At 37.4% G+C, this 21,743-nt stretch overlaps 2 protein-coding genes across 15 annotated transcripts in view; one reads left to right on the top strand and one right to left on the bottom strand.

The window, feature by feature from the left end:
- The window catches only part of Atm (ATM serine/threonine kinase), a 138,498-nt gene extending 121,209 nt beyond the window's left edge, over positions 1 to 17,289 (bottom strand). For 5 of the 7 annotated variants that reach the window (XR_015451558.1, XM_087212163.1, XM_087212165.1 and 2 more), the window contains exons 1-6: positions 17,029 to 17,289; positions 12,898 to 12,999; positions 12,702 to 12,814; positions 11,064 to 11,209; positions 5,892 to 6,056; positions 1,765 to 1,930 (exon numbers count right to left, since the gene is read on the bottom strand). Coding sequence is in view for 5 of the 7 variants with exons in the window: in XM_087212163.1 (XP_087068289.1) it covers positions 1,765 to 1,930; positions 5,892 to 6,056; positions 11,064 to 11,209; positions 12,702 to 12,814; positions 12,898 to 12,969 (662 nt within the window). In the remaining 2 variants the exon portion in view is untranslated. Of the gene's footprint in view, positions 1 to 1,764; positions 1,931 to 5,891; positions 6,057 to 11,063; positions 11,210 to 12,701; positions 12,815 to 12,897; positions 13,000 to 17,028 lie in introns of those variants that run through there. The other 2 variants (XM_087212167.1, XM_087212168.1) reach the window with 2 other exon arrangements.
- A 191-nt stretch (positions 17,290 to 17,480) lies between these two features.
- Positions 17,481 to 21,743, top strand: part of Npat (nuclear protein, coactivator of histone transcription) — an 81,901-nt gene continuing 77,638 nt past the window's right edge. For 7 of the 8 annotated variants that reach the window (XM_087212169.1, XM_087212174.1, XM_087212173.1 and 4 more), the window contains exon 1: positions 17,481 to 17,656. In XM_087212169.1, the coding sequence (XP_087068295.1) occupies positions 17,620 to 17,656 (37 nt within the window). In that variant the 5' untranslated portion in view covers positions 17,481 to 17,619. The remainder of the gene's footprint in view (positions 17,657 to 21,743) is intronic. The other variant, XM_021237858.2, reaches the window with a different exon arrangement.

Raw genomic sequence — 21,743 nt, 5'->3', positions numbered from 1 at the left:
GCAAGCGCAAGGACCAGAGTTCAATCCTTGGTAAACCACCCCCCACCCCCCCACCCCCCCACCCCCCGCCCCGGCAAAAATCTACATTTCAAACAACGGCTAGATTCAAAACCATTCAGAAAAAAAAAAAAAAAATCACAACAGTATTACATAACAATAAATATTTAATTCTTATTTGGTCCCAAGAGACTATTGTTAGCTCTCCCTACGTTTTTTTTTTGGTACTGAGCATCGAACTCGGGACCTTGTGCTTGCGAGGCAGGCGGCAGCACCACTGAGCTAAATCCCCGGCAGCTCTCCCTACTTTTGAAACATTGTCTATAAGTTCAGAAAACTAATTTTTAACACCCATCATTTATAAAATACTTCACATTTGAAACTGGGTAATACTATGTAAATGATATTAATACTTTCTAAACATATTTTATTCTAACTATATTAACTACATCTATCATCAAAATGGAGAAAATGAAATTAGAGGATCTTTAACTTTCTTATTTATTAGAATAGCAGGATGCACTTAACTTTAGAATATAACAGTGTTTTGTATACTGGCTTGAATTCAAGGTGTATAGGACCTGACTCTTTGGGAATTTACTGGTTCTTACTATAATGGTCTTTTTTTTGGACCAGGAATCAAACTCAGGACCTTATGCTTGTGAGGCAGGCCTGGGTGCCACTGAGCTAAATCTCCAGCTCCTACAATGATCTTTTTAAAGGCAGTATTTTGCATTCCCACTTTTCTCCAAATTCTTGTCAGTATTTGTTACTCTGTTTTGTTTGCAGTGCTAAAGATGAAATCCAGGGCCATGCACAAGCTAGGCAGGCACTCTGTTACTGAACTCATCCCCATCCCTATTTTATGTATAGTTAATAATTCTAAATGAAGTAAAGTGTTATCATATTATGGTTTTGACTTTTATCTCCCTGATGAAAGAGGCTAACCATTTTTTCCATAAATTTGCTGGCCAAACTGAAATTCTTCTTTTAAGAAATGTCTAATTCATATCTTCTGTCTGATTTTAAAACTAGATTATGGGGCCAGGGATTTAGCTCAGTGATTCCTCCACCTGCCTCGCAAGCACAAGGTCCTGAGTTCGATCCCTGGTATCAAAAAAATATACCTAGATTATGAGTTCTTTGTTATTGAGTTTTTTAAGTTCCTTCAAATCCTAGATATTACGCTAGTGATACATGAACAGTTAGCAAAAGTTTTTCCTCATTTTGAAGGTTGTCTCTTCATTCTGTTGACTGTTTCCTTTGCAATGTTTCTTACTTTATATAATCCACTTTGCCTGTTTCTGCTTCTGTTGCCTGCGCATTTTAGGATCTTACCTCCCCAAAAATCCAAAAATTATCCAAAGAATCATTGCTTATACCAGTGTCTTAAAAGTGTTTTCCCTATGTTTTCTTCTCTTAAGTTCATAGTTTCAGATCTAACATTTAGGCCTTCATTTTCGGCTTATTTTTATACAGAATGAGACAAGGATCATATTTTATACATGTACTGAAAAATCACACTGTACTCCTGGAATATGAACAATTATCATGTTAATCAATTGTTTTTAAATGTTGAAGAATGTGATTCAATAATTACATACTGTATACTGTATACATATACAGTATAATCACACTTTCCCCCTTTAACCTGTAGAAATAAATCATTTTTAAAACATGTAGTATTTTTAGTTACTGAATCTAAAACATGGTCTCAGCAAGATCAAATGGACTTTCAAAATATAGAACAAAACAAGATTAGTTTACCTTGCATACTGAACAGCCTCAGAAAAAAAATCTAAAGATTTAGAATTTATTCCATCAGTTTGTGAACAGCATCCTTTGGTCACAACATGAATTATTCTAGCCACTAAAACTCTATTAATGTCTTGTGAAGGCTTGAGATATAGCCTGAAGTACACAGAGAACAATTCTAGAAAAAAAAAGAGAAACAATAAAAATAAAACCTTATTATTTTAGTTGCTCTAATTTATTTTTATTTAATGGAGTGAAAGGACTCAATCAGTATTTAATTTTGTATAAAATCTCTTTACAGTAGCACCAACTACAGACAGTAGTTGAGACAGTAGAGTATGAGAGCATCAGTTTAAGAGCTTGACCTCAGATAATCAACTTAAGCCTATGTTCCTTTATCTAGGCCTAACAATGCATAAAACAAAATGGATACTCCAGTTTTTGGTTATATATTATGCTGATTGATTAATATTTGTAAAATATGTCATTAACCATGAAGGTTCTTGGATTTTTCTCTGCTTATAAATTAACAAATTCATAGATGTTGGAAGACATGACATTCCTAATCAAAGAAAAAGGAAAATTTATTCCTCACATAAATGATAGAAAGTAAAATACCTTCTATTGCATCACGTTCCCAGTCCCAAAAGCAACGTAAGGAGGGATACCTTGAGTTACGTGAAGTACCTTGAGCATCCTAGGAAACTGACCTTAATCCCCCCAAGGGGCACTTTTCCAATGATCTATCACTAGATTCTGCCTTTTTTTTGCTTAAATTCTTTTATTGGTACTTTTTAGGTATACAATACGTTTACATTTATCATTGGGTGCTTGTACCTGTACATGATGTATTTTAGTTCTTATTTTTTCCCCATTCCCTGCGCACCCTTCCCTATTTACAAAGTCTTTGTTTCCATTTTTTCCTTTTCTCATAATTTTTCCTTTCCCTTCTTTCCTTTCCCCTTCCCCTCCCACTTTCTCTACTCCTTTGGACCTTTTCTTCCTATTTCAAATTATCAATTATTCGTTTTAATCATTTTAGTCCTTATTTACACTTTCAGGTTCTCACACTGGACAAACTATTCGGTATTTACGCATGTGCGTATTTATTTCACTTAAGAGTATGGCCTCAATATGCATCCATTTAGCTATAAAGATTCTACCTCTTAAAGGTACCAGCATCTCTACACTGCCAAACTGAGGATCAAACCTCCAATACATAAATCCTTAGGGAACACAAACTATATCCAGACCATAGCCAATGGATATAGTGAAAAAAGTTATGGAGAGGAGATGTCTACATCACAATGTGAATGTCTTTAATACTAGTGAACTATACATTTAAAAAGATAAATTTTATGTTTTATCTTACTACAATTAAAAAAATATTGGAAATCCTATTCCCAGTAAAAAGTAAATAAAAGCCACCTGTTTCTCAGAAAGGAAAAAGTAATATATATAGATAACATATCTGACTAAACAGAAAAATCCCACAGAACCTACAAACATAGTCCTAGATATAACAGATGATTTTAACAAGACAGTAGGATACAGTCAGTATATAAAAATCAATTATATTCCTATATAATAGAATTGAAAAATTGGGAAATTGAAATTTTAAAAACAGTGCAATTTATAAACTACTCTAGTATAAATCTAACAAAATATAAAATCTGTATGCTGACAATTAGACACCAATAAAGAAATCAAGAGATATACATAAATGAAGAGAGATATATTCATGGTTTGGAATGCTCTACAAGTGTTAGTGCCCACTTATCCTAAATTTTTCAAGACTATGCAATCCCTATCAAAATTCTAACAGGATATTTTATAGAAATCAATAAGCTGATTCCAACTTTTACAAGGAAATATTGGCTCAATCTTAGGCCATCTTATCCCATGTTGAACACTCAACCTAGATAATGTATTCATAACCATGGCTTCTCTACAAACATATTTTGAGCACCAACTTGAATTTTTTAATAAAGTCCTCATTAAAGAAACAAATTTCAGAAAAGGGAACTAGAAAAATGATTTGACAAAAAGGCTTATTATAAGTAAGAGTTTGATTAAAAATTAAAACAGGATTTCAGAGAACATACTTGATGTCAGGATCAGACCGAAAAGATTGAGAGAACAAATGCCTTTGTTTCTGTTTTATCTGTGATAGCTCATTAAATATGACTAGCCCAACCTAGTGAGACATCTGGCTAATTACCCTGAATATCACGGGCTTATTCTCCAAAAGCTGCCCTGAGGCATGTTGTGGCCCAGTTGGGACACAGGCTGCCTTGCATTCCAGAGCAACAGCAACAGCCCCAAATGATTCCTAAGAAATTACTTCAACAGGTGAGAGGGCTTCTCATGGAAGTAGCAGAGTGTAATGGAGAGGTAAGGGCACTGATTAATTCATAGTCTTGTGGTTCACATATTTCATTTTGAAATACTAAGGTGGCAATGAAAAATAAAGATGTCTTTTAATTTAGTTTGCAAAATTTAGCCTATTTTTTAGTGAAACAGACTAAAATTTTTTAATGAAAAAGACTAAATTTTCAGAGCTTGCATTAGACTTTGACACCTGGCTTTTAAAATTACGTTAATAGCAAATTCCACTTTTTCCTTTACACTCTCTCAGAACTGCTCCACTTCTGAAATCAATAAAGTTTTTGTCTCTGATCATAACCGCCTTCCTTTGTGGTGTCTCTTACAAACAATATTAGATTCTTCCCTAGTAACCTCTCCATAAGGCTAGTAAGTCACAGGATCTATATATTCTATTCTAAAATAGTAATCTGCTAACTGCCTAATCTAATGGATTGCTTTTACCCTCTTACGACACTTAAGGTGTCCATCACATCCCTTTCAAATTGAAATTCTCTTATCTTTTTGAGACAGGGTTTTCATACAGTTTCGGATAGCCTTGCAGTAGTCCAGACTGGCCTCACACTCCCAAATGCTGGGAGTGCATGCTTTCATTTTTGCGACACCTTTCTTTTCGATTTTTTCCTCTTGCATTAATCATGGTTCAATTTAGATACAATATTCTGTGTACCCATTGCACCCAAACATACCTATATCATGCGGCAGTGGTGGCAAACCTATGGCACATGTGCCGCAGCAGGTACACAGAACCCACTCTGTTGGCACACAAGCCAAGTCGCCCCAGCTTCGCCTCAGCACCTGAAAATTGGATAACAGTGTACACAGGGGCAGCACTGGGACTTTATGATAAATAAATGGGTTTGGGGCTACAGTTTGGGCACTTGCTCTCTAAAAGGTTTGCTATCACTGTCATATGGCATTGTAACTTTTTATTGACTTGAGTTTTTTATGGCACTGGACTACCAACTCCTTGAGGATAGTGATAAAATCTTTCAAATCTGTAATTCCAGTTCTGATGGTAGGCACATAACATATTACTGATTTAAAAATCCCAAAGGTACATAAGAAATAAAAATTAGGGCTGGGGATTTAGCTCAGTGGATCCACCACCTGCCTCACAAGCACAAGGTACCAAGTTCGAGCCCCAGTACCAAAAAAAAAAAAAAATTAAGTGGGGCATGGTGATGGATGCCTGTAATCCCAGGACTTGGGAGGCTGAGGTAAGAGGATCGTTGTGAGTTTGAGGCCAGCCTGGACTACATAGCCAGACCCTGTCTCCAAAAAAGATCAAGAATTAGATTCTATAACTATATAATTTCACTACAGTAATGTTAAACTGTAAGGTTATCTGGGTGATACAGACAGACTCTGAGTGCTTAAACAAGTTCACGATGTGGGTGTAATTTGTATTTCTTGCTGCCAGGTGGCATGAACCACCAATGGTACATGCATGACTGTCTCACTGGGTAGCTTATTATTTTATTAGTAAAAATTCCAACAAAAATTCCAACCATTTGTACCACTAGTAGTACAAGCTGCCCAATGGGACGGTCACATATAACACTGGTGGCTCAAGGTACCAGGAACATGTTAATTGATAAAATTTCATTTCACTAGGAAAAAAATTCACAACAACCTTCAAGACATATCTAGGGCTAGGGGTGTAGCTCAGTGACAGGATGCTTCCCTAGCATGTACAGCCTGGATTCAATCCCCAGTAATGGGAAAAAAGAAAAAAAAAGAAAAAGACATACCGAGCCACTGTTGCTGAGATATTTCACACCAGTATTTCCTCACGGAAAGAATGTCTTTGAGCAGTATGTTGCTACAATCAGATCCATAAATAACACCACTGGATGAATCTTTCACTGTATCCATGACATAATTCAAGAGCTCTTGAGATTTTAGCCTGGGTCCTCCTATTTAAAAATCAAATAAGTAAATAAAAACATGTAACTCTTAACAAAAGTAAATTAAGAACACAAAGAATGGTAAGAATTTGAATAATTACATTTGGGTAATTATTCTTAACTCCTCAGAGAGCAGGCAATGGCAAACCATGGCCCCAGAGCAAAAGTTAGCCACCTGTTTGGTACAGTTTTACTGGGAACACAGGCAGGTTCATACATCTACTATTATCTATGGCTGCTTTTGTGCCAAAACAGCAGAGCAACAGAGACAGAACATACAAAGGTGCGATCCAAAGATAAGGTAACTGGTGCTGCCAAATGCTACCCAACATAGCAGGAATCTTCAATACAAGAAGCAGTGACTCAAACCATAGTAACAATGTATGAGAAACTTCAATGTGTTTGAGGCAATTATTTTTGAGCTACAGCTCAGAAAAGGTGTGCTTTAAAGTGTGCTGTAAAATCATGGAACATTTCACTGGAGTTGTGCGATCATGCCGCTTCAGATTCTACCTTTAAAGAAATATCATCACAGAAAATGAAACTTGGTCTATGGCTATGATCCTGAGATCAAGGTTCAGAATTTTCAATAGAAATCACCCAGCTCTCATGCAAAAAAAGCACATCAATCAATGTGATATTATGTTTTTTTACCTTGATGGAATTGTGTGAGCTGAGTTTGTACCCAGGAAAGCTATGGCAAACTCTAAATATTCTAAGGGCTTATTAGAGAATTTAAGGAATGATGTGCATAGAAAACTCTTGAGAATGGACAAATGGTTTCATCCACCATCATGACAACACTCCATGTCACGCACTGCTTCTGGTACTGCAATTTCTATCAAAAACATTACAGTGTGTCATCCATCTTATTCACCAGATCTGGCACCAGGCATCTTCTGGCTCTTCCCAAGTTAAAATGACCATGAAAGGCAAAAATTTTTAATTCATTTGGGAACATCAAGGCAACCAGTAACAGTGCAATTAAAAATAAGAAAGAGGGGTTCCAGAACTGCTTCAGAAAGTTGCAAGAATGATGGGAAAAGTGTGAAGTCAAAGGTAGCATTTTGATGGGAATTAGTGGCAAAATGTCTTTGACAGTAATACATTTTTTAAAAATTTAAACATTGCCCAGGGCCAGGGATGTAGCTCAGTAGCGCAGTGCTTGCCTGGCAAGCGCAAGGTCCTGAGTTCTATCCCTAGTACCAGGGGAAAAAAAAAAATTTAAACACTGTATTTTTTGATCATACTTCATATATGGCCCATAGTCAAAAACACTTATTATCAGACCCCTTTACAGATAAAGATTACCAATCCAGGCAGAAATATATAGCCAAAACAATCATTTAATCGTTAATAATTCAAAAATTCTGGCATTAGATTTTAAATGATCCAAAGTTTCTTGATAATTTTATGATGAATGAATATATTAAAATAAGATTATAAAAAGGTTACTTACTCTGAGAATCAAAATTATTTTTAAGTTTTATAATATACAATATGTAAACTAACAGCACATTTGAAATTCTGAAAATTCAGCACTAATATTCTTGAAGATAAAATATTTAAAAATTTTCAGCATATCATATTGTCACATCAGTTGTTTCAAAACTGATTTAATCTTGAAATATAACTTATTTTTATAAGCTATGAGCAGTGAGCAATTCATTATGTATATATGAATGTTATAAATTAGGATTTTTCACCAGGAGTGGTGGCGCATGCCTGTAATCCCAGCACTTGGAAGGCTGACGCAGAGTGCTGTGAGTTCAAGGCCAACCTGGGCTATGTAGTGAGTTCAAGGCCAGCCTGAATTAGAGTAAGACCCTGTCTCAAAAAGTAAATTAATTAAAATAAATTAGTATTTTCTTGTAATGAGACCAGTCGTATTCAGAAGTATCTGACTATGGTAAATACTTACACACTGATACAAGTGCAAAATAACCTCTACTTATGGCTTATTTTATAATGTCAGGCATCGGGCCAATGATGAAATACACAACCATATGATCTTCTCTCACACCTTGTGCATCACTCTTAAAATCCTTACAAAATTTTATCTACAATGCTCATTTTATTATGAAATCCTTATGGAATTCATCTTTATATATTTTTTTTTTTTGCGTTCAAATGACCCAATATGGTCAATTGAAAATAAACATTTTTATTACAAAATATTCCACACAAAAACCCTAAGGTGCTTGCAAGCTTCACTGGTTTTTCATCTTTATATCTCTACATAGTTCATGACTGACCTAATAGTAGAAATTGAATAAAAATTTGTTGAATAACTATATAAATTAGTATTAAGATGAAATCGTATTTTTCTTTTTTTTGGTACCGGCAATTGAACCCAGGACCTCTTGCTTTCGAGGCAGGCCCAGTGACACTAAGCTAAATTCCCACCCTGAAATCGTATTTTTCTATGGACTTTATCCTAATGTATTTCTTTCTCTGCCAAATTAAGTGTCAAGAATAATACTGACCTAGGCAGGTGTGGTGGCTAATGCCTATAATCCTAGCAGTTTAAGAGGCTGAAGCAAGAGGATTCCAAGTTTGAGCCTAGCCTGGGTAATTTAAAAAATGAGAAGAGATGGGTATGCAATTCATGCAAAGGCCCTGGGGGTTCAATCCCCAGTACAATAAACAAAAACAAAAAGCTTTGCTCTGGGAGTGTACCTCAATTGTAGAACATTTGTCTACCATGCATAAGGTCCTAGGTTAGATCCTCAATACATACACACATACACATATACACTCACACACACGTGCACACACACACACACACCCGCGCATGCACAATATTGCCTTAAAAAGGATAATTGTCTGCAGAGAATTTTTTTTTGGTGGTATGGGGGACTGAAAGCAGGACCTTTACACTGAGCTATGTTCCTAGCCCTTTTTTACGTTTTGTTTTTAGATGGGGTCTTGCTAATTCACTAAGTCGCCCAGGCTGGGCTCAAACTTGCAATCCTCCTGCCTTAATCTCTCCCAATGGCCTGCAGAGTTTTCTGAGAAACTTATGGAACTTAACATCTTTCTCAGCTGGGTTCTCCATTTCCTAGATTCTATGCTTTGTGCAGGAGACACAGGTTAACATAAAGAAATGAATGGATTTGCTTACTTCTTCCTTCTCAATTGCCTTTTCTGTTCTTTGTTGTTTCTTTCATCCTAACTTACATACCAATGCTAAGTAAGTCTGTCAAAATCTAGCCATGTGTTTAAATTCCCATCAACCTTTAAATTTTTTGAAATAAACAATGGAAGAAATGAGGTAAGATCATAATAGTTCCCTGGTTTAGCTTCCAAGTTTATAGAGTTTATAAGTTATAAAGTCCAATTCTAAAGAAAAGTAAGTTCTAAATAAAAATGGCACTTTTTTTTTTTTTGCAGTACTGGGGATCGAACTCAAGACCCTGTGCTTGCGAGGCAGGCCTGGTGCCACTGATAATCTACAAACTTTTCTGGTGGGCTACAAAATTAGCAAGGTATCTTTCACTCAGTCAACCAGTACACAATGTTTACTAACCAAGAATACGGTATTTATCACTACCACACAGGCTACCACAAGGCTACCACACAGGACAAAAGCAGGTGCAGAATATTTCAATGTAGCTTTCCTTTGTCGCTGCTGAAGTCTCTGACAAGGGCCTGAAGTTATCCACACAAACTGGCATCTCAAAGGAGTGGAAATTTTTTCTAAACCATTGTTCTTTAGAGTCAAGTCTCCCGATATCATTCTGATGTATTATTCACTAACAATCTATGTACTTCTGAATTTTACCAACTTCTGGGCTTTCCTAATTTTTTTTTTTTTTTAAAGACAGGGTCTCGCTATGTAGTTCAGGCTGGCCTTGAACTCAGTATGTAGCCTAGGCTGGCCTCAAACTCATGGCAATCCTCCTCCCTCAGCCTCCAAAGTACTGGGACTACAACCATGCACCACCACACCTGGCCTAGGCTTTCCTAATTCTCAAAGTTGGTATCATGAAGCTACATCTTTATCTGCAAAGAGCGTACAAAGTGAGCTCATGAATTCCTCAATGATTGCTTTTTTTTAGCTTTCAGCATTGGGTAAAGCCCATTTCTTTACAAAAGCTTAGAATCCTGTATTTTGATTGGAATGTATCAACTCATCAAAATATCAACTACACAAGTTCAAGATATATGCAGCTCATCAGTAGCAAAAAGAGACCCGTTCTTTTTTTTCCTTCATTGACAGTAAGCACAACACAAGTTAAGAGTGTGTGTTTTGGGCTGGGGATTTAGCTCAGCGGCGCCACACCTGCCTCGAAAACACAAGGTCCTGAGTTCAATTCCCAGTACTGAAGGAAAAAAAAACACATGCAAGTCCTGCTTCACTCTATACCAACCAGAATATAGCTAAAAGATTGAGTGCCAACTTTGGGATATAAAATTAACCTGAAGAATATTCAGAAGAAAGAGAAATAAAAACTTGGTCATTTGAGCTGAATGAAGTCTGTTTACCTTAGGGTAGAGGACTTAGGAGAAATATTATGACTATCTTCAGATATCTCAAAGGATATCACTTTGAAAAAATGATTTTTTGTGTACAATCTCTGAAGTCAAAAGCAGTAACAAAGGAGATAGGATTTTAATACTCTTATTTAAAAGTAATCAAAAGTAAAAAAGAAAGCCTCAGTATGAGTGTTAAGGACATACAGACAACAGCCAAGAATAAGGATTTGAAATAACTTTAAACTTTTCTATTCTGAGATTCTATCATTTTATGCTTTCATAAATTCTCCCAAATATTTGAACCTATACTATTGAAAATCATTATATAGGCCGGGGATTTAGCTCAGTGGTTTCGCTGCCTGCTGCGCAAGCGCAAGGACCCAAGTTTGATCCCCACCACCAAAAAAGAAAAAAGAAAATCATTATATATACTAAAGATTAGTTAGCACTCATATCTTAAGTTACCACATTCATATATCAAGCTTATGCTACTATAACCTATTAAATCATTTATTTATAATACAGAACACTGCTTACTTTTATTTGCACATTTGATGAAGAATCTGACCAAACTACTGATTTCTTGCATCTTTTTCTGTCTGGAGGTTTGTGTTGAGACGGAAACACTTGGTTTTGCGGTTCTCAGACATTCTGTTTCTTTCTGAATATATTTCTGTAAAAATCTTAAAAAAAGAGAGAGAATCTTAGAAATTCATTAATGTTTAAATTTTTATAATTTCAAAAGTCCTTCATGCTATAACAGAATGCATCTTTTTTGTTGTTTTTTCTTCTTTTTTAGTTTTCTGACATAAGGTCTCACTATGTAGTTCAGGCTGGCCTTGAACTTGAGGTGATCCTCCTGCTTCAGCCTCCTGAGTGCTGGGATTTCGGGCATTTGCTACCATATCCAGTTTACAAAATGCATCTTTTAAACTACATTATGTTATTCAATATACTAGCTTAATAAAACAATTACATCTCTTTTTCAAGGCCTAAGTCCTACACCAGTATAAAGTCTAACCTGCAAAATCAGTAACCTGCATGATTGTCTACTGCTTTACTACTTAGGTTTTTATTTTATCATTAAAAGCTTACAGTGCTGGGAACTGAGGCAGGAGAATGGCAGCTCAAGCACAGCCTGGACAATTTAAGTGAGGTAGTGATATCCTGTCTCAAAATAAATAATAAAACAGAGCTAAGGATATAGCTCAGAGCAGAAGCCCTGAGTTCAATCTCTAATATCACAAAAGCAAGAGTTTACAATGCTATTAAAGGGTCTCAACCCTCCTTACCATTGTCCTAAGCAGTGGTTATGTTTCTAACCTTTAAATGAAACCTGCCTAGGAGATATTCATGATTAGTCAGGAGTATCAAGTGCAAATTTGGCCTGCCAAATCAGCTCAAACAAAATATTATTCTATAACTGTATTTGTGACATCTAAAATAAACCATATAATCAAAGAAAAAGGAACATGAAACTTCCATGCTCTATGCATTCAAATCTGTAAATCAGTCTAGTAACAAGGGCTAAAAAATAAAAGTTTACCTGTTCAAAATACTCAAAGACAACTCTTTTACTCCTATTTCTTCCTGACTGCAAATGTTGTTTCAAATGTAATTCCCTCAGTATTCTACATTAATTTATACTTAGCTTTCCTAAGCCTTACAATCTGTTTCTCATTATAAATGGACTTTATGGTTGAAAATTATTTCTCAAATACATCAACCCTGTTTGTCACTTCTATCCAATAACTTTGTCTCTTCATTATGTAAGGGTTTTTTGTTTGGTTTATAACTCCATTCATCTGAAAAATCCTCATTTTTTTACTTGTTTTCTATAATTTAACACATGGCAGCTATTTATAATCAGAATATTTAAAGTTGTGAAAGTAACAAAATTTATTATAATTTAAATCTTTTCTCTAAATTGAAGCAATTTATAAATCCATAAGAAAAGAATTTTTTCAATCTTCAATGAGGTATGTCTAAGACAACTTGTTGAACAAATAATTTAATATTTTCAATTATGTTTTAGATAACTGTTAGATGCCAACTTCGTATGCAAGGTACAATGATATACAGGAAATAAAGATAGAGACTTACAAAAATAATATCACAACAGAAATAAAAATGAAAGAGAAAAATAAAGACAGTAAAAAAACTAGAATAGTATACCTGAAAACAGCATCCCAATTTAAGTATTTTCCTTGTTTGGAATCTGAATGTCTATCTAAATCTTGAACTATTTCAGGATCCCGAATCAGGCGCTTAAAGGTCTCAACTTCTTTCTGAAAATGAAAAATAATCAGATGAATGTGTTACCAATCACAGATTTGTTCCAAGGAAAAATTAAATTTAAGTAATTTAGTACCCTTCGTTCTGTAGCTCTATCATTTTCCAGTTGCCGGCAACAAATAAGCAGGTTATTAAGTGCAAGACTCATGATTCAGCATTTCAGAACACAAATCCTTTTCTGGAAAAGAAAAAAAAAAAAAAAGAAAAAAAAAAAAAATATATATATATATATATAAATGATCTTATTGTGCATGCATTTTTTTTTTTTTGGTGCTAGAGTTAAACCCAGGGACTAAAACCTAATATGCATTAGCTCTATCACTGAGCTACACTTCCATACTATATATAACTATTATACACTATAGCATGGACATATAATTACATCTAATTGTACAGCCATAGGCACATTATGATCAAAGGCACAAAGAAGTTTCTCAACATTTCCATATTAAAATGAGATTTTCTTAAATTGTATCAAAACAATCATTCAACACACAAATATGTTCTCTGCAGCAAGAGGACAAGGAAAAGTGCGATTATTTTCAAAATCAACTTAATTAAAGCTGATTCAATGCTTTCCAAAGAGACAATAGTTTCAAATTTCCATTAAAATGTATGAGAGGGCCAGGGATTTAGTTCAGTGGCATCGTGCCTACCTTGCAAGCTCAAGGTCCTGAGTTCGATCACCAGTACAAAAAAAAAGACATTTCCAGTTCTTATACAGCCTCACCATCAATCATATGGTATTTTCAGTCTTTTCATAAACTAAGAAAAGCCCAGAACCCAATAGATGCACTGCTGAATTTTACCAGAACTTCAGAGAACACCATACTCTCAAACTCTTCCATAAAATTTGCTACCAACTCATTCCTTAAAGCCAGCAATATCTTGATACCAAAACTAGACAACAACACAACAAAAGAAGAAAACTACAGACCAATCTCTTTAATGAACACAGATGCAAAGATCCTCAACAAGATGCAGGTAAACAGAATACAACAAATCATTAATAAGAGCATACATTATGATCAAGTTGGCTTCATTCCAGGGATGCAAAACTGTATAACACACAGAAATCAAAAGAAGTAACAGAGCACCACATAAATAGAAAAATTACATGATCATATAAATAGATGTAGAAAAAGCCTTTGACAAAATCCAACAGCCATTCATGATAAAACCCTGGCAAAAATAGAAGGACCTTATCTCCAACTGATGAAAGTCATTTATGACAAAACCGGACATCATACTAAATGAGGAAAAGCTGAAAACACTCCCTCTAAAATCAGGAGCAACACAAAGGTGCCCATTCTCACCACTCTCACTCAATATAGTACTTGAAAAGTGAAACCAGAGCTACCAGGCAAGTAAAGAAATAAAATATATACAAATAGGAAAGGAAGATGTTGAACCATCTTATTTGTGGATATGATCCTTTACATATAAGACCCAAAAAAATCCACCAGAAGACTCTTAGAGCTAATAAACAAATTCAATTAAGTGGCAGGATACTAATCCAATATAGAGAAATCAATAGTGTTCTTGTACATCAATAATCTACCAAGAAAGAAATCAGAAAACCAATCCCACTCACTTAGGGTTCCTTAGAAAAAGTTACATACCTAGGAATCAACCTAACTAAGGAGGTAAAAGACCTCTATAAGGAAAATCGTAGAACTCTTGAACAGATTGAAGAGAACTTTAGAAAATGGAAGACATCCCCCATTAGTGAATAGGCACAATCAATATTAGCATAATGTAACTTTTTTTTTGGAGATAGGTCTCACTATGCAATTCAGTTTGACTTTGAACTGTGTTGCCCAGGCTAGCATCGAATTCTTAACAATCCTCCTGTCTCAGCCTCGTGAGTGCTGGGATTACAGACGTGCACCACCATGTCTAGCTCAAAATGTCAATTTTTTTGAAGAAAAAACAGTTCGGTATTATCTACATAAACAGAGATGTTCATTCACTGATACATGCAAACAATATGTACTTCACACCTACTGTGTCTGAGTTACCATACTAGGGGGCAAGCTACATGAAATATAAACTAAATTGACCCAAGTCCTACTTTATGGAGACATACCTAGATAGCAGAGTGACAATAAACAGATAAATCAGTCCATAATTCCAAACTGTGATATATGCCTCAAAAGAACCGAAAATACAATAGAAAATTACAGCAGTCATTTTAGATAAACTGTCAAGAAACATATCTTGAAGAAGGTTACAATAAAAGTCAAGATCTAAATGAAATGGTTCCATCATAGAAAAAGCTAGAGTACCAACATTTAAGGGAAGATAAGTAGCAGAGCCAAGAGATTCTAAGGTGGAAAAGAATGTGGTATGAAGGAACTGAAAGGCGACCAGAAAAACTAATAAGCAGTTACACAGAGTCACTACATAAAGATGAAACCCGTTTAGGTATCAATTCAGACTAAGTTCCACTCTCAACATTCAACTGAAATACCGATTTCCTAAGTAACAGCCTCTGAACTGACATCAACGTTCCTTTTGAGATTTCACCCAAGGTGATCTTTTTATAGACTCTGACAATGACTACATCCCCATTTTCCTAAAATAAATCTGCCCTTAGTATGCCATTCCTGTCTGGTGGTTAAGATTTGTGGGTTTCGTAGTCAGAATTCAAATTCTAGTTCAGCCACTTAAAAACTATACAACCTAGGATCGGGGATTTAGCTCAGGGGTGCACCTCCTGCCTCCAAAGTGCAAGGTCCCAAGTTTGATCCCCAATACAAAAAAAAAAAAGAAAAAACTATACAATCTCTCACAATTTAAATGTCTCCAAACCTGTTTCTCAGCGATAAAATGATAAAACTACCTACCTCAAAGAGTTGTAAGACCACATACACAGCAAATGTTCAATGTTAGCAATAATCATATTCCCTTCCCTTATGACTGTTTCTGGAATCTTATTTTTATTTTAGTATTTATATATTTATTTATGGGACTGGGGACCAAACCCAGAGCCTTGCACATGATAGTCAAGCACTAAACTACTAAACTACACCTCCTTTAAAAATTTTTTATTTTGATACAGAGTCTAGGTTGCCCAGGGTGGCATTTTTTCTGGTACTGGGCATTGAACCCAGGGCATTCACCAATAAGCTACATGCCCAGCTATTTTTTGAGACAGGATCTCCTGAACCGCTAAGTTGCTGAGCCTGGGCTCCAACTTGTGATACTCCTGCCTCAGCCTCCTAAGAGTGCTGGGATCACAGGCCTGTGCAACCATGCCTGGCTTTAAGTCCCTATTTGTGTGTGTGTGTGTGTGTGTGTGTGTGTGGGTGTGGGTGTACCGGGGATCGAACTCCGTTCCTTGTGCTCGTGAGGCAAGTGACGGAACCACTGAGCTAAATCTCCGGCCCCGTAAGTCCCTATTTATTCCGCCATACCTGAAAGAAAATTCTTGTCTCCTTGCTCGCAACCATTCCTGACTACAACATGGTGAAAACTCCCCATTTTATTCAATGCCAGACCTCGCTCCCGAGCTTTAGAAACCTTCTACATTTCCGTGGCTTTACATGCACTTTTCCTCCTGTCCTGAATGCTTTCTATCCTGCAGAGCAATTGCGAAACTGTTAGGAGTCTCCCCGGCTGAATTTCCACAGAACCTGTCACTTTCCACCAGCACGGTACTCTTCTCACATTACAGTATCACCTTGATTTGTAGTTGTCTTTCTACTCATTTGTACCTCGAGGGAAAAGATGGCAGCTAAGGTTCAAGAGTTCTCATCACAGCTAAGGACTGTAACTTATTTTCAGAAGACAGTACAGAGCACACAGCTGACAACCAGAACTCGAGCGCTGGTGGTGATCCTTAGCCCGTGCTCTTAACCCCGCGGCTGTAGATTAATCTCAATAAACGGCAGGAGACGAAGAGCATTAATTATGAGGGGGGGGGGAATCGCAGTCTAGTCACCTATATAAATCTGAACCCTAAGATTACAGGAAAATGGGACGCGTAGAAGGTCGGTTCAACTCAAAGACATTCAAAGGAGGCTCTGGGCTAAGTCCCGCTGGGCCTCAGCACGAGGCCGGAACAGTGGGGTGAAAAGAAGTGGCGCGGGCAGCTCCAGGATGCGTAAGGCTGCATACAGACAGGGGCGAGAACAGACTAGGTAAACACGAATTTTCCCTCACAGAAGCCACTACTGCTGAATTCTGACGGCCAAAGGGGTACCTGGAGGCGGCGGTGGCTACGGCCCAACTCCGCGATCCCCTGGCCTCCGGCAGCCACAGCTTCAGCGCCCCGTTACCCAAGCTCCTCCTCCCGTTTCCGGTTCAAACGCAACGTGAAGCGCATAGAGCACCTCTCATAAAATAGAAAAGTCAGGCTAAGCGACCGAGCACAAACTGCCCATGCGCACAAATATCACGCGCTCTCCGCTCAAAACATTTGCTCTCCCAAAACAATCGCCGGGATTTGAGAAAACGCGCCTGCGCACTGTCCACCAATGGTGAGCGACTCTGAGTTTTCAACTGGCCCTTAGGCTGGGGCGCCGGCACCCTGCCTGCTCGCCCTCTTCCGTCCCACCCCTCCAACTCTGAGGACGGAAATGACGACAGACCCAAGGAGCATAGAGGCGGGTTTCTTTTCGGCGCCTTTCTTTCTCCCGCGCAAGCGATTGGTTGGCATTGAGCGAAAGAGGCGGGACATATTGCCGCGGGTTCAGCACCGCCGCTGGAACCGGGAGATGCGGCGCAGGAACTGTCGCCGTTTGCTTAAACCTGCGTCTCGTGTCGTACTGTGGTTCCTTCTGCGTCTTGGATCATGCTGTTACCCTCGGACGTGGCCCGGCTGGTATTGGGTAAGCGCGGACACGACGGGGAGGATTATTGGGCTAGGCTAAGCAGGACAGAAGGACCTTTGGGGCCAAAGGTTTTGCCTGGGTGGAGAGGCTCTGGGGTTTTGCCTCGTCGCTTGCAAGTTGAGGATGGTGGTGATTTTCGTCCCTCGGAGGCGCTAGGGAGTTTAAGCCTCTTTGTAAGTGGATGCTGCTGGCTTCAGGCTGCGTGGTGAGGAGAGGGCTGAGGAGAAGCTCGGGCTGCAACAACACCTGGGGCCTGGATTCCGAGGTGCTCAGGCCTGCGCATTTTATTGGGACCCCTGAAAGAGCTGGCTACGTGACCGAAGGGCTGCGTGTACTTTAACCTTTCCTTTGGCAAAACTAGGACCGAAATAGGACTTCCTCTGCCGCCCAGCTTTGCAGAAAGACCTTCCTGACGCCCTTCTCATAACCCGGGCTTAGGAACTACGAATTTGGGACAGCTGCTTTCTCCATACTCTGCAGTATGTCGCCCAGTTCAGAGATGTAAAAAGCCGGTTGCATATTTTTTAAAAAGCAGTTAATTGCAATTCTTTTAATGAGCAAAAAATTTCAGACAGAATGTCTTCTAGTTACACATTTTCCAGCCCCACTTAGCTTTTCCTCCCTTTGAAGAGGGTTAGTTGGTTGGCCGCTTGTGTGTCAGGATGTATTGTCTATATGGGAGATGGTTTTTGTTATTGTTTGTCCCCTGAAAGAATAAAAAGGATTGTACTCCTGGGAATGAGAGCAACGTAAAGCTCAAAACTCGAGCCAATGATTTACAAACATCATGAGATTTAAAAATGGTAAACATCTGTGATGAAACCTCCCGTGGTATCTTTCCACGACCATTAGTACCATTCTTTTATTGTTCAAAAAACCCATTTGTTTTTTGACTTTAAAACACCTAGCACTGCCCAAAAACGTTTATCTTTGTGTAGGACTCTTGATATGCACATTTTTGCAAAAGTTATTAGAGGGAAATGGTTCCACCAATCATTTTTGAAGAAATTAATGACTAAAGGCTAAACTATTATTTTAATGTTGGATCTTTTTTTCTATAGTCTAAATCTATACCTATGGTAAAAAACTGGCTATGTTATAATAGATGTATCTATTAAGCTTATGTGTAAGCCAGCAAAAACGTAAACTTTCACAATATACACTGACATACCTCTTTTCTTCTGTAAATTAAGAATGTTGGCTTCTAACACTTAGGTGATCAACTGAGTTTCAAAAATCAAAATCTTAAAAATAATTTTCAGCCTCATCACTGTTGACATTTTGGTGTAATTGTTTATTAGGACAAGTTGTACTGTGTCAAATTTTGTGGGATATTTAATAACATCCCTGACCTCTGTCCTTTAGGTGCCAGAATATCCCCACCCTGCCCAGTTGTGAGGAGGAAAATGTCTCCAAATATTGCCAGTACAGTATGTCCCCTGGCGAGCAAAATCACCCATAGTTAAAGAAAAGCTAAAGAAAGCTGTATTATTTTGTTTTTTTGTTGTTGGGGGGGGGGTTGGTATTATTTTGTAATTGGAATAATTCACACCAAATTATATTTTTTCTCCTCAAGCTATTCTTTCTTTTAACGGATTAAAAACTGCAGCATCATTGTTTTTTATCCCAAAGATCTTTGTGTTTACATTCCACTTTGCCACAAATCTGGCAATATGCTGCCTGTTACGTCTAAGTATTTTGGACTTTGGTATGGCTTTCCATATAGTCTTTCTTGTAATTTATGTTATTTACTGTAATTGCTAAGTATTCGTGCCACCACCCATGTTTTAAAAGTTGAAAAAATTGTACACTTAGTATACAAAAAAGCAAATGTTGAGACCTAGTGATGTAGCTCAGTTACAGAACACTTGCCTAATACTGTATGTATGAGCATCTGGGCTCATCCCCCAATCCTGCAAAAAAAATTTTTAAAGCAAGCCCTACCACACTCATAGCTGTTGAATTTGTCCGTTAGTATTATATATCTTTCATATATGTATTGTGTATGTTTATCTTATATTAACAGTTTTATTATTTGCTGATTTTTTTTTCCTATCATACCCCTCACCATCTTCAGCCCCTCTCTTGTTGACCCTTTTTCTTCATAACTTTTTTTAGCAAATCTTTTGGTGCCTAATAGGTTCCAAACACTTTCACTTTCTACAGAAAAGTAAACTTTCTCCTCAGCATTCATATAATTAGGTTTTAAACCCTTAAACATATACACCAAAGCACTTTCCTAAACTGTGTGTCACATTATCTAATGCCATGTCAGTCACCCTTTCACAGGTCAGTTATTCATAAAACAGTTTCACTTATTTGTACTACTTCAACTCTCTTTTATTCATCAGAATACTGCACTCTGACTTTTGCACCTCACTACACTTACAGAGCCCTTTTGCTACTTAACTGTAGGAAGCTCTTGATGGAATTTTTGAAAATATTGCATGGGCCAATATATATCAAAGTGGTGTTTATTGACTCTCAGCCACCAGTTTGGTTTTTATCAGTATATCGTACAAGGTACTCAATGGAACTGATCCTACTTGCTTCTCCTGCTTGATCCCATGTTCTTAACTTTTGCCCTATCTGCGGACATTCCAAACTACTTAGTTTCTCCAAATATGATGTATTCTACCTCTTCTTATCTCCCTAATATAGTACGTTTGTATTCAAGAAGAAAGTCAGACATGATCTCTAAAACATCTTACAGCAGTTACACTTACTACTTTGTCTAATTTATTGGTTATAGTTGGGTTTTCTTTGGGGGGGTAAGCTGTTCATAATAAAAATTGTCATTTCTAAATACATAGTTCTGTGGCAGAAGTATGTTCATACTGTTCTGTGCCCATCACTACCATTTACCTATAGAACTTTTTCATATTCTCCAAACTTACTTTTGTCTTAGTATTCCTAATCTTGGATTAATGTATGAGCTTCAAGAGTTCTGGGAGCCTTCAAAACTAAAAATTTATGTGCAGATGGAGACATTTTTATGGGTGAAGGATCCAGAATTTTCTTCAATTTCCTAAATAGGTTTGTTACTTTCTAAATGAGTCAACATCCATTAAGAAAAAGCAGAAATCAGTGTGAGTATTTAACATGGATTTAATGAGGGAATTGGTTACATTGGTGATAGAAAAGCTAACAAGCTGAAACAGCTCATGTGAGTCAGTTTAGAGGTTAGCACAGCAAGAAGCTACAGCACTAATTAGGAGCACAGGGAAAGATAAAGCAACTGTGTAGAAGATGGAGGTAGCTTTGTCTGATAAGGGAGCTACAGCTATATAAATTCTACCAAAGCAGTAAGGGAATGGGAACAGAACTCATGGAGTCTTCCTGCTGCCCACCAATCTCCCACCAGTGCTTCCCATTTAGTAAATCCGGCCAGAAGATGGCTAGCATGTAAGTGTGGGAAGCCTTGCCTGTCTGAAGTGAGACTTCCTGTCGTACATTAGAATGCAAGGGAAGAATGAAGTAATGATTTGAGAGCAAACAGGATGGAGACTGGCACACCCCCTTCCCAACAGTCAGGAGCCACTGGTTCTAGACACCACGAAGACATAGATATTTAGTAAACAGGTACAAAAGAGTAACTGGTCATGACATTTCCTACTGAATAATGCCAGTACTCATTGCTGAGCTTTACAACTTTCAGTGATCTTTACACATTCTGTTTTTTCTGTTATCTCCAGCTGTTCTCTGTGTAGCTTGTGCTACATCCAAATTCTGCATATTCTCCAAATAAGCTCTATATACACTTCTGTCAGCATCATTGGGATTCCTAGCCATTCTTCAGGACTCATCTCATCCTTGAAGCATTGCATAATTTCCCCTAAGTCTGGTAGTAATTTTTCTAGCCCCAGTCTTTTACCACTTTTGCTTGGCATGCAGTTATTTGTATATATACCTTTTGGCTCTTTATAGATCATATTTATAGACTGATACCCTATCTCTGTTATTTGGAGACCTAGTAATATAAGGCACTGAAGCCAAGGATGTGGCTCAGAAGCACAGTGCCTGCCTGGCAAGCACAAGGTTCTGAGATTGATCCCCAATTCCAAAAAAAGCGGGGGGGCACTAA

The sequence above is a fragment of the Heterocephalus glaber genome, unplaced genomic scaffold (genome assembly GCF_053883595.1).
Source record: "Heterocephalus glaber isolate CG9 unplaced genomic scaffold, H.glaber_assembly_v1.0 deba00001429, whole genome shotgun sequence".
NCBI lineage: Eukaryota > Metazoa > Chordata > Mammalia > Rodentia > Bathyergidae > Heterocephalus > Heterocephalus glaber.
This window is presented reverse-complemented; position numbering and strand designations above follow the sequence as displayed.